The sequence below is a fragment of the Sphaerodactylus townsendi genome, unplaced genomic scaffold (assembly GCF_021028975.2).
Source record: "Sphaerodactylus townsendi isolate TG3544 unplaced genomic scaffold, MPM_Stown_v2.3 scaffold_802, whole genome shotgun sequence".
NCBI classification, from domain to species: Eukaryota; Metazoa; Chordata; class Lepidosauria; order Squamata; family Sphaerodactylidae; genus Sphaerodactylus; species Sphaerodactylus townsendi.
This window is the reverse complement of record NW_025951026.1, coordinates 1-12,167: the sequence shown is the minus strand read 5'-3', so window position 1 is coordinate 12,167 and position 12,167 is coordinate 1. Positions and strand designations below refer to the sequence as shown.

The 12,167-nt window shown below is 47.7% G+C and overlaps 1 protein-coding gene across 1 annotated transcript; it reads left to right on the top strand.

Moving 5' to 3' along the window:
- Positions 1 to 1,001: 1,001 nt before the first annotated feature.
- LOC125425572 (TBC1 domain family member 20-like) lies at positions 1,002 to 4,804 on the top strand. The gene is made up of 3 exons (XM_048483151.1): positions 1,002 to 1,169; positions 3,534 to 3,675; positions 4,751 to 4,804. Exons 1-3 carry the CDS (start codon positions 1,075 to 1,077, stop codon positions 4,757 to 4,759), a joined length of 246 nt encoding a protein of 81 aa, XP_048339108.1. The 5' UTR covers positions 1,002 to 1,074; the 3' UTR covers positions 4,760 to 4,804.
- Positions 4,805 to 12,167: the final 7,363 nt, after the last annotated feature.

The window sequence follows — 12,167 nt, the reverse complement described above, 5'->3', positions numbered from 1 at the left end:
CATCCATCCATCCATCCATCCATCCATCCATCCATCCATCCATCCATCCATCCATCCATCCATCCATCCATCCATCCATCCATCCATCCATCCATCCATCCATCCATCCAATTTTAGGTGGTCCCTATTGCATCTATGGGACCCTCCATTCCCCTCTCCAGGGGTGGGTTTTTAGATTGTTGACCGCTATCTATGATATCTTGTATGCTGCATTTTTAACTGGGTTTAGTTCAGTGGTGGGATCCAAACATTTTAGTAACAGGTTCCCATGGTGGTGGGATTCAAACTGTGGTGTAGCGCCAATGGGGCTGGGCGAGGCATGACGGGGGCGTGGCCAGGCATTCCGGGGACGGGGCATTCCTGGGCGGAGCTGTGGCAAGGATGCAGCTGCTGCGCTGGTCCTTGGGCGGGAAACGAATGCACGCAGGCGCAGGCTGCCACACACGGCAGTGCACCTCCTGCTAGACTGCTTCAAGTTCTGCACGCTACTGCTGAGAGGAGGGGCGTAACTAAGGCAAAAATCACGTGGCAAAATCACCCATTAGTAACCCCCTCTCGGCACACACAAATAATGAGTAACCTACTCTCGGGAACCTGTGAGAACCTGCTGGATCCCACCTCTGGTTTAGTTATCTTAATATGTAGAGCCGTTTTATATTTATATTTTCTGATCGTGCTCTTTTTGGTTGTTATGTTTTTTCTGCTGTACACCGCCCAGAGCCCTTCAAGGGTAGGCGGTATATAAATTATAAATAAAAAATGAAATAAAATAATAAACCTTTACCATTTACCCTTTCAATCTGCGTGTTAGCCGTTCAATCCACTCTCTGTGGCAACAGCCTTCTTTGCGTTCAAGACATGCAAGTCCCTGAAATGCTTTTGCTCAGAATTCTCCTGAGCTCGGGCTACCCTCTTTTTCCTGGACAATCCAGCATAGAAGACTCCTTGTTTGTGGTATGGTTAGCACTTTGTTGTCTGCAGTACCTGGAGACAGGCGGCTGGCTGCACCTGCGGCTTTATCCCTATTGCATATTTATATGCTTCATTCCACCTGTGTTGCCCGGCAGGGATTTCATGGATCCAACAATGGACAACACCAAGCACATCCTAAACTATTTGATGCCCATTATCGACCAGGTGAATCCGGAATTGCACGACTTCATGCAGAGGTATGTGGAGCCTCTTTTATTTGTATTGTCAAAGGCTATCATGGCCAGAATCACTGGGGTGTTTTGGGTTTCCGGGCTGTTTGGCCGTGTTCCAGTAGCATTTTCTCCTGACATTCCTCCTGCATCTGTGGCTGGCATCTTCATAGGATCCTCTGAAGATGCCAGCCACAGATGCAGGCGGAATGTCAGGAGAAAACGCTACTGGAACACGGCCATACAGCCCGGAAACCCCACAATGCTCCATCTTTTATTTAATCATGTGCCAGTCTGTTGCATATTTCTGTTGACTTAGAGCATTTATACATCACCAGGATGAGAGCCCACTGGTGTAGTGGTTAAGAGCTCTGGAGAACTGGGTTCGATTCCCTGCTGTTCCACACAAGGCCTGCCGGGTGTCCTCGGGCCAGTCACAGTTCTCTCCAAACTCTCTCAGCCCCACCACTTCACAAGTTGTGTGTTGTGGGGAGGGGAAAGGACTGTGGTTGTTAGCCATTTTGAGATTCCTTAAGGTAGGAAAAAAGCGGAGAACCAGCTACCTTAATCTATCAGTTTTTTGATTGGATTTACACTACTTAAAGAATATAATAAAAATCAAAAGTTTTTTTAAAGAGAAGAAGAAGAAGAAGAAGAAGAGGAGGAGGAGGAGTTTGGATTTATATCCCCCTTTTCTCTCCTGTAGGAGACTCAAAGGGGCTTACAATCTCCTTGCCCTCCTCCCTCGCAACAAACATCCTGTGAGGTGGGTGGGGCTGAGAGAGCTCCGAGAAGCTGTGACTAGCCCAAGGTCACCCAGCTGGCGTGTGTGGGAGTGCACAGGCTAATCTGAATTCCCCAGATAAGCCTCCACAACTCAGGCGGCAGAGCGGGGAATCAAACTCGGTTCCCCCGGATTAGAACGCACCTGCTCTTAACCACTGCGCCACTGCCGCTCCTCATAACACTATGAGTTGTGTCTGAAGACAAACTGGAACTCAGCAAAGCCCTTAGAGTATTTTTAAAGTGTTCCTTCCATCCATATTAGTCATCTTCCCTGCAGCTGTATTTTGAAACAGTTGTGTTTTCACCACCTCCCACAGAGACTGTGTCAGACTCCTCTGGCTCAGATATGGTCAGAGAATAGATCCTGGTGTGTTTTCCCAGGACTGTTGGCTGAACCGTGGTTTCTAGGTTTTCCCCTCCACAGTTTTGACTGCGGAATCAAAAACTGTGAAACACTTTCTGATTCTTTTAGGTGCCCCATTCTTTTCTTTTTATGTATATATTATTATGTTTATTAAATTTCAAATTGTATAATGCATACAAATGACCTTCTGGTAACATTTAAAAAAAAATTAAATAGTAATATATTTAGGTGCCCCATTCTTGTCCATATCAGTATCCTCTATAAATAGAATTGGGAGGACTCCTGACATGGAAAGTTTCTAAAGCATTTCTGGCTTCTTTTCACCCTTGAAAACCTGCCAAGAAGGAGGTGCTACAAACCCCTTTATGTGTTTTGTCTGTTCTTGAATTTCTCGTAAAATCAGGAAGTATCCTTAATGTTTAACCAAAAATGCACTTCCCTGTAGTTCTATTGCAATTCGTTTCACCTTCAGCGTGCAGAACAAAAACCTCTGTTTCCCCCAGCACTTCTGAGTTCGAAAGTATCTTTTGCGTTTGAGAGCCCTTCAGGGATGGGGCAGAAACTGTCCATACAAGCATCCCACGTCATCAGTTCCCGGGGTCTCTTCCAACTGCGGTTCTAACGGTTTTACTGCAGAAAAATACAGCTACCCCTTGGAACTAATGTTTAACCGTGGCCACACTCTGATTTGACTAAGGCCTGAAGTCTCAACCGTCACCAATTGTCCGTTTACTTTTCCTTTAAACCACTGGTCCCTAGAGTGGTGCCTTTAAGGACCCTGGTGCCTGCCAGTGTGGCTCCCAGTATCCATACCCCCCCCCCGCCCCGCCCCCGGATCTCTTATCCAAATCAAACAGCAGAGAGCACCCATTCGGAAATAGCCTCCTCCATCATCGGCGTTTACTTGGCTTGCAAACTTTGCACGTTTCTGTGGAACTTCTCAGTGTTCTGTGATTGGCCACATTGTCCTTCTGGGAGGCATATTGTGATTTCCCCCCTCCCCAGGCAACCATTTCGCAGTGCTGTTGACTTTCCTCAGAATTCCCAAAATGCCCACAAGTTCAACAAACTTGGGAGCCTTGCTTTAAACAATCAAATGCAAGCTGGCATGACATATATATGGCCTCTTGCCTCTGAAGAAGTGATGGACTTTCTCAGAAGTCCAGAGCACTGAGTGTATCGGCTGAGTGGAGGGGGGTGGGGTCTGTGTTAAATGTTATTCTGTATTTCTTTCCCCCTAGGGCTGAAGTGGGGACCATTTTCGCTCTCAGCTGGCTGATCACCTGGTTTGGACACGTCCTCTCTGACTTCAGACATGTGGTGCGGTTGTATGATTTCTTCCTGGCATGCCACCCGCTGATGCCAATCTACTTTGCGGCAGTGGTAGGTATTCTTCACTATGTCACGGAAAAAGGGTTTAAACTAGGAGATGTAGATACAGATGAAAGGTCTGGGTGTAGAGAGAGTGAGAGGGAGGAAGCCCGTACCTGGATAACCCCAGACCGGCCTGATCTCGTCAGATCTCAGAAACAAATCATAGAATCATAGAGTAGGAAGAGACCATAAAAGTTATCCGGTCCAACCCCCTGTCATGCAGAAACACACAATCAAAGCACTCCTGACAGATGGCCATCCAGCTTCTGTTTAAAAACCTCCAAAGAAGGAGACTCCGCCACACTCCAAGGCAGTGTATTCCCCTGTCGAGCAGCCCTGACTGTCAGGAAGTTCTTCATAATCATAGAATCATAGAGTTGGAAGAGACCCCCAAGGGCCATCAAGTCCAACCCCCTGCAATGCAGGAACACACAATCAAAGCACTCCTGACAGATGGCCATCCAGCTTCTGTTTAAAAACCTTCAAAGAAGGAGACTCCACCACACTCCAAGGAGGTGCATTCCACTGTCGAACAGCCCTGACTGTCAGGAAGTTCTTCATAATCATAGAACCATAGAGTTGGAAGAGACCCCAAGGGGCCAACAACCCCCTGCCATGTAGGAAGTCACAATCAAAGCACCCCTGACAGATGGCCAACTAGCCTCTGCTTAAAAACCTCCAAAGGAGGAGACTCCACCACACTCTGAGGCAGTGTATAAGAAGTGTCAGCTCCTGTGAGAATGTGGATAGGTGACCTCCAGTGATTACCAGGGTTGCGACAAGGAGGTGCGTGATGGCAAACCACCTCAGAATATCTCTTGCCTTGAACATCCTATGAGGTCAAGAAAAGTCAGCTGTTATTTGACAGTACACGCACACAGACACAAGACAGAAACAACATATCCAATGTATTGTCGAAGGCTTTCACGGCCGGAATATCTGGGGTGCTGTCTTGCTATCTTCATTGTTACTCCCAGGCTACAGACTTCTCTGTGACTCACATGCCAGGCTACTCTATTCAGAGGGCCTCACTTTTTGACCTCACAGTATATATACTCCACTTGCTTTCCATTCCTACCATCAGATCCTCTGAAGATGCCAGCCACAGATGCAGGCGAAACGTCAGGAGAGAATGCTGCTAGAACACGGCCAGACAGCCCGGAAACCACACAGCACCCCAATTATACTATCTGTTTATCGAGCTGTCAGCCTGATTTGCGACGTGAGAGTTTTGAGACATATAATTTTTGGAAAGCCAGGAGAGCAGGAGCCAAAATAATAAATAAAATAAACATCTCATTCGGCTGTAAGTTCACAAGAGCTCACGCAGCTCCCGTTCAGTTCAATAAGGTCGGCACAAAAAAAATATCCTGGCATATGGCGCCTTGACACAGAGGAGACCCGTTGGATCCCCTTGTTAGATTTAGTTTAGTTTAGAGTCATGGATCTGCCCAGTAGTGTGTGTGTGAGTGCAGTTTATAGAAACTTCCCAAGAGATAGATGTAAAAGGTAAAACTTACATTCATTCAAGCATCTCCAGTTCACAGCTTTGTTCCAGGAAAAAGGAAGATAGAAAGAAACCCTAGTCTAAAGAGATTACTTTCCCTACGACAAGTGGGCACAACTAACGCGGCATCACATAAGAACATAAGAACATAAGAACTAGCCTGCTGGATCAGACCGGAGTCCATCTAGTCCAGCATTCTGCTACTCGCAATGGCCCACCAGGTGCCTTTGGGAGCTCACCTGCAGGATGTGAAAGCAATGGCCTTAAGAACATAAGAAAGAGCCTACTGGATCAGACCAGAGTCCATCTAGTCCAGCACTCTGCTACTCGCAGTGGCCCACCAGGTGCCTTTGGGAGCTCACATGCAGGATGTGAAAGCAATGGCCTTAAGAACATAAGAAAGAGCCTGCTGGATCAGATCAGAGTCCATCTAGTCCAGCACTCTGCTACTCGCAGTGGCCCACCAGGTGCCTTTGGGAGCTCACCTGCAGGATGTGAAAGCAATGGCCTTAAGAACATAAGAAAGAGCCTACTGGATCAGACCAGAGTCCATCTAGTCCAGCACTCTGCTACTCGCAGTGGCCCACCAGGTGCCTTTGGGAGCTCACATGCAGGATGTGAAAGCAATGGCCTTAAGAACATAAGAAAGAGCCTACTGGATCAGACCAGAGTCCATCTAGTCCAGCACTCTGCTACTCGCAGTGGCCCACCAGGTGCCTTTGGGAGCTCACGTGCAGGATGTGAAAGCAATGGCCTTCTGCTGCTGCTGCTCCTGAGTACCTGGTCTGCTAAGGCATTTGCAATCTGAGATCAAGGAGGATCAAGATTGGGTAGCCAGAGATCGACTTCTCCTCCATAAATCTGTCCAAGCCCTTTTTAAAGCTATCCAGGTTAGTGGCCATCACCACCTCCTGTGGCAGCATATTCCAAACACCCATCACACGTTGCGTGAAGAAGTGTTTCCTTTTATTAGTCCTAATTTTTCCCCCCAGCATTTTCAATGGATGCCCCCTGCACGTGGGTGCAGGTGAGAGGATGCTACGGTGGGAAAGCCCCACTGTGGCAGGCTGCCATTGACCATGCGCTCGGGTCAAAGGCTAGTACAGAAGTGAAACCAGCATGGGGGAGAAAGGAAGTTAGTGGGCGGCCTCCTGACCCAGACAAGGAGGGCAAACAAGAGAGGCAACATCCCAGTTAGAGTGAGATACACAGCACCCCCTCAGTGTCCAGGCATGCAGAAGTCGCTTATTCCAACACCTCTTGAAAAGCAACCAGCAAGATCTTCATAGTTCCCACGTCTGCCTCCCACCCCCAAGAGACTCACCTTTCTGAGTTGCCTCCTCCATAAACGTTGTCCCAGACAACCACATCCAGAGTCATAAATCCAGACGTTCCTTAAAAGAGAAAGAGTAGAAAGAATTGCTGCTTGCTGGGTCTTATTGGACAGTGCCTGTGACTTGGCGAACAACAAAAGGCATTCAACCCCCCCCCTCCCATCTCTGCGTCATTGGCTGCGGGCGGGGCTTAAATTTGAATCATAGAATCATAGAGTTGGAAGAGACCCCAGAGGCCATCAAGTCCAACCCCCTGCAATGCAGAAACACACAATCAAAGTACCCCCGACCAGTGGTGGGATCCAAAAATTTTAGTAACAGGTTCCCATGGTGGCGGGATTCAAACTGTGGCATAGCGCCAATGGGGCTGGGCGGGGCACGATGGGGGCGTGGCCAGGCATTCCGGGGGCGGGGTATTCCTGAGCGGGGCTGTGGCAAGGATGCAGCCGCTGCACCGGTCCTTGTGCGGGAAACGAATGCACGCAGGCGCAGGCTGCCACGCATGCCGGTGGACCTCCTGCTAGACTGCTTCAAGTTCTGCGCGCTACTGCGGAGGGGAGGGGCGTAACTAAGGCAAAAATGACGTGGCAAAATCACCAATTAGTAGCCCCCTCTCGGTAGACACAAACAATTAGTCACCTACTCTCGGGAACCTGTGAGAACCTGCTGGATCCCACCTTTGCCCCCAGCATATATTCATCCAGCCTCTGTTTAAAAACCTCCAAAGAAGATGACTCCACAACTCTCCGAGGCAGTGAATCCCACTGTCGAACAGCCCTGACAGTCAGGAAGTTCTTTTTGATGTTTAGGTGGAATCTCTTTTCCTGCACCTTGAACCCATGACTCCTGGGCCTAGTCTCTGAGGCAGCAGAAAACAAGCTTGCTCCCTCTTCGACATGGCATCCCTTCAAATATTGAAACATGGCTATCATGTCCCCCCTTAACCTTTGCTTCTCCAGACTAAACATCCCCAGCTCCCTAAGCTTCTCTTCATGGATGCTTTGTTTTTAGATTTTCAGAGGTTGCCTACCTGACTGTGAGCAAGCAGCATCATATACCCCTATTTGTTTTTGTTTTTTTAAGAAACTTTAGGGCATCAATCAGGTTATATTCTTTCTTTCTTCCTAGAGCAGCAGTGGCGTAGGAGGTTAAGAGCTCGTGCATCTAATCTGGAGGAACCGGGTTTGATTCCCAGCTCTGCCGCCTGAGCTGTGGAGGCTTATCTGGGGAATTCAGAGTAGCCTGTACACTCCCACACTCGCCAGCTGGGTGACCTTGGGCTAGTCACAGCTTCTCGGAGCTCTCTCAGCCCCACCTACCTCACAGGGTGTTTGTTGTGAGGGGGGAAGGGCAAGGAGATTGTCAGCCCCTTTGAGTCTCCTGCAGGAGAGAAAGGGGGGATATAAATCCAAACTCCTCTTCTTCTTCTTCTTCTTCTTCTTCTTCTTCTTCTTCTTCTTCTTCTTCTTCTTCTTCTTCTTCTTCTTCTTCTTCTTCTTCTTCTTCCTGCAGAAGTGCTGGGCTTTTTGCAATCTTGTTGCCTTCTTTGTTTCTTTGCCAAACCACGATACTTAATGCCGCCCCGATTTATTCTTTCTAAGGCCCCTTCCGCACCCGCAAAATAATGCGTTTTCAAACCGCTTTCACAACTGTTTGCAAGTGGATTTTGTTATTCCGCACAGCTTCAAAGAGCACTGAAAGCAGTTTGAAAGTGCATTATTCTGCATGTGCGGAATGAGCCTCAGCTTAAAGCACAGCTCACCAAGCCCTTGGGGCAGCCAACTTTTTCCACTAACCCATGCTCCTGTGCTTTTAGAAGTAACGTGACCTGTGGACCCGAGTGGTCGACTGAACCATGTTTTTGGGCTTCAGCCAATTAAAAGCAGAAAAGCAGGCCAAACAGCCATTTGTTACTGTCTTGGCAATTTGTCAGCTCCGCAGGCCAACCTGAGTCCAGGCCTCATCCGCTGTTCTGCCCACACAAGCCACTGCTCGGGGGTGGTTGTAGTGGCAACATTTCATTCTGGGCTAGCAACCCATCCAAAGCCATGAAGGTAAAGCAAAACAGAACGGCAGCCGCTAGACCACCGTTCCGAAAGACAGGAGTTCTGAGACAAAGACCCTCTCCCATATTCACACCGCACAAAAGAAGGCATCTTTAATATTAGCCAGCTCACTACCAAGTGAGCTTTTCTCGGCATGGAGTTCTGTGTAGCTCAAAAGGTGGCAGAGTTTAACTTTGCCAGGAGACAGAAACCCACAACAAGGTGTGCGCTGTGCGTTGTGTGCCATCGAGCCACTTAAGGCGGACCACGATGATATGAATTAATGACCTCCCAAATGTCCTGCCCTTGACAGCTTTACTCAGGCCTTGCAAACTAAAGGCTGAGAGTAGCATTTATTGAGGAGCAACCAGTAAAGATTGGCTGTCTTGAATAGCGTTGCTTGAAGACCGTTTCGTAAATGTTTGCTTTGATGAAAGGCAAGAGGTACACAACATGCAAAGTCCTGCGGCTTCTAGCCTTCTGTTTTCATTAGAACATAAGAATAAGCCAGCTGGATCAGACCAGAGTCCATCTAGTCCAGCTCTCTGCTACTCGCAGTGGCCCACCAGGTGCCTTTGGGAGCTCACATGCAGGATGGGAAAGCAATGGCCTTCTGCGGCTGCAGCTGCTCCTGATCACCTGGTCTGCTAAGGTCTTTGCAATCTGAGATCAAGAAGGATCAAGATTGGTAGCCAGAGATCGACTTCATAAATCTGTCCAAGCCCTTTTTAAAGCTATCCAGGTTAGTGGCCATCACCACCTCCTGTGGCAGCATATTCCAAACACCAATCACATGTTGTGTGAAGAAGCGTTTCCTTTTATTAGTCCTAATTCTTCCCCCCAGCATTTTCAATGAATGCCCCCTGGTTCTAGTATTGTGAGAAAGAGAGAAAAAGTTCTCTCTGTCAACATTTTCTGCCCCATGCATAATTTTAAAGACTTCAATCATATCCCCCCTGAGACGTCTCCTCTCCAAACTAAAGAGTCCCAAACGCTGCAGCCTCTCCTCATCAGGAAGGTGCTCCAGTCCCTCAATCATCCTCGTTGCCCTTCTCTGCACTTTTTCTATCTCTTCGATATCCTTTTTGAGATGTGGCGACCAGAACTGGACACAGGACTCCAAGTGCGGTCGCACCACGGCTTTATATAAGGGCATGACAATCCTTGCAGTTTTATTCTCAACTCCTTTTCTAATCATCCCCAGCGTAGAGTTTGCCTTTTTCACAGCTGCCAGGCATTGAGCTGACATTTCTTCTTCCTTACAACTAATAATTCTATCAGCTTACTTAAGAAGAGTAGAAGAAGAAGAGGAGTTTGGATTTATACCACGCCTTTCTCTCCTGTAAGGAGTCTCCAAGCGGCTTGCAAACCCCTTTCCCTTCCCCTCCCCACAACAGACACCTTGGGAGGGAGGTGGGGCTGAGAGAGTTCTGAGAGGACTGTGACGAGCCCAAAATCACCCAGCAGATTTCATGCGGGGGAACGGGGAAACAAAATCCAGTTCCCCAGAGTTTGCTGCTTCATCTGGGAGAATGGGAAATCAAACCCGGCTCTGCAGATTAGAGTCCATCTGCTCTTAACTCCAACACCTTGCTGGTAACTCCGGGGAAAATCGGGAAGGTTTGGAAGTGGTGCAGGGAGAGGGCAGAATTTGGGGAGGAGAGGGTTACTGAGGCTCTGGTTTGTTTTCAAAACACAGCGCAGGGCAGGTCAGTCAACTGAGAAGCGTGGAGGTTTGCTTTATCTGCGAGTGAACTTTGGGAGGCAGAAACCGAGCTGAAATAAGCCAGCTCAGCAAGTTCCTTTTCTGGTTTGACAGTCGTCACCCAAGCTACGAAAAAGGGCGCCGGGGGCACCAGTCAGGCAATCCACGGCAACACCTGTCAATCTCCACCAGACACACACACACACACACACACACTCCAGGCTGTGGCCTTTGACACCACCTACGCACTGCAGGCACGTGTCTGTCAACCACGCCCCTTTAAATGAGAAGTGCAGGAAATTTCTTAAACTATACAGAAGGGAAAAGAGCCCGTCTGGCTCTATTGTGAAATTGAAAACTCCAGTTTTCATGAAAATGATGACCACATTTCTATAACAGAACCACAACTCTTAATTAACAGCAAAGTATACATATTATAAATAACAACAACAAAGAAATTCATCCACAGAAGTTAAGTACTTGCAGGCATCAGACATTGGTATCCTTCACATCTACACAGAAGTGGGATCCAGCAGGTTCTCACAGGTTCCCGAGAGTAGGTTACTAACTATTTGTGTGTGCCGAGAGGGGGTTACTAATGGGTGATTTTGCCCCGTGATTTTTGCCTTAGTTATGCCCCTCCTCTCAGCAGTAGCGCGCAGCACTTGAAGCAGTCTAGCAGGAGGTGCACCGGCGTGCGCGGCAGCCTGCACCTGCGTGCATTCGTTTCCCGCCCAAGGACCGGCGCAGCGGCTGCGTCCTTGCCACAGTCCCGCCCAGGAATGCCCCACCCCCGGAATGCCTGGCCACGCCCCCATCATGCCCTGCCCCGCCCCATTGGCGCTACGCCGCAGTTTGAATCCCATCACCATGAGAACCTGTTACTAAAATTTTTGGATCCCACCACTTACATATTATAAATAACAACAACAAAGAAATTTATCCACAGAAGTTAAGTACTTGCAGGCATCAGACATTGGTATCCTTCACATCTACACCATTAGCAGATCTCTTTGAAAGTGACACCTTTATTACAGAGGCTTGATATTATTGTCTTTGGGATCCCCTGGGTGTGTATTATTCATTGTTTCGTTGTTGTTGTTATTTATAATATGTAGACTTTGTTGTTGATTAAGAGTTGTGGTTCTGTTATAGGAATGTGTTAATCATTTTCATGAAAAATAGTGTTTTTAAGTTTGCACTAGAGCTAGACAGGTTCTTTTCCCTTTTGTAAATTAGATACCGTCTCTGGCTCATTCTATAAATTTCTTTAAATATCCCTGAAGCAGGAAACCCGTGCTTTCCTGTGAACTCCCTACGGGCTCTCAGAGTCTACCCCCATCTGCAATAACGCAGGCATACTTTACAAGACTGTTGTAAAGATTACAAGAAGGACACAAGGAAAGGTATTTTGAAGGCACTTTATGAGGGCTCACCTTGACCTGGATAGCCTCTGAGCTCGGAAGCTAAGCAGAGTCAACCCCGGTTAGTATTTGGATGCGAGGATTATTGTGCATAAGAAAGCAACAGCAAACCACCTCTGAACACCCCTTGCCTTGAAAATCTTAGGCCCCTTCCGCACATGCAGAATAATGCACTTTCAATCCACTTTCACAATGGTTTGAAAGTGGATTTTGTTATTCCGCACAGCTGCAAAGTGCATTGAAAGTGCATCATTCTGCATGTGCGGAAGGGGATCTCTCTCTCTCTCTCTCTCACTCTGTATATATATATATATATGTGTGTGTGTGTGTGTGTGTATGTATGTGTATATAGATAGATAGATAGATAGATAGATAGATAGATAGATAGATAGATAGATAGATAGATAGATAGATAGATAGATAGATAGATAGATAGATAGTCTGTCTGTCTGTCTGTCTGTCTGTCTGTCTGTCTGTCTGTCTGTC

Bases quoted from the DNA above. Each gene is read 5' to 3' on its own strand.
- LOC125425572 (XM_048483151.1), top strand. From the start codon at position 1,075: ATGGATCCAACAATGGACAACACCAAGCACATCCTAAACTATTTGATG. The intron at 1,170-3,533 runs GTATGTGGAGCC...CTTTCCCCCTAG, and splicing joins TTGCACGACTTCATGCAGAG to GGCTGAAGTGGGGACCATTT.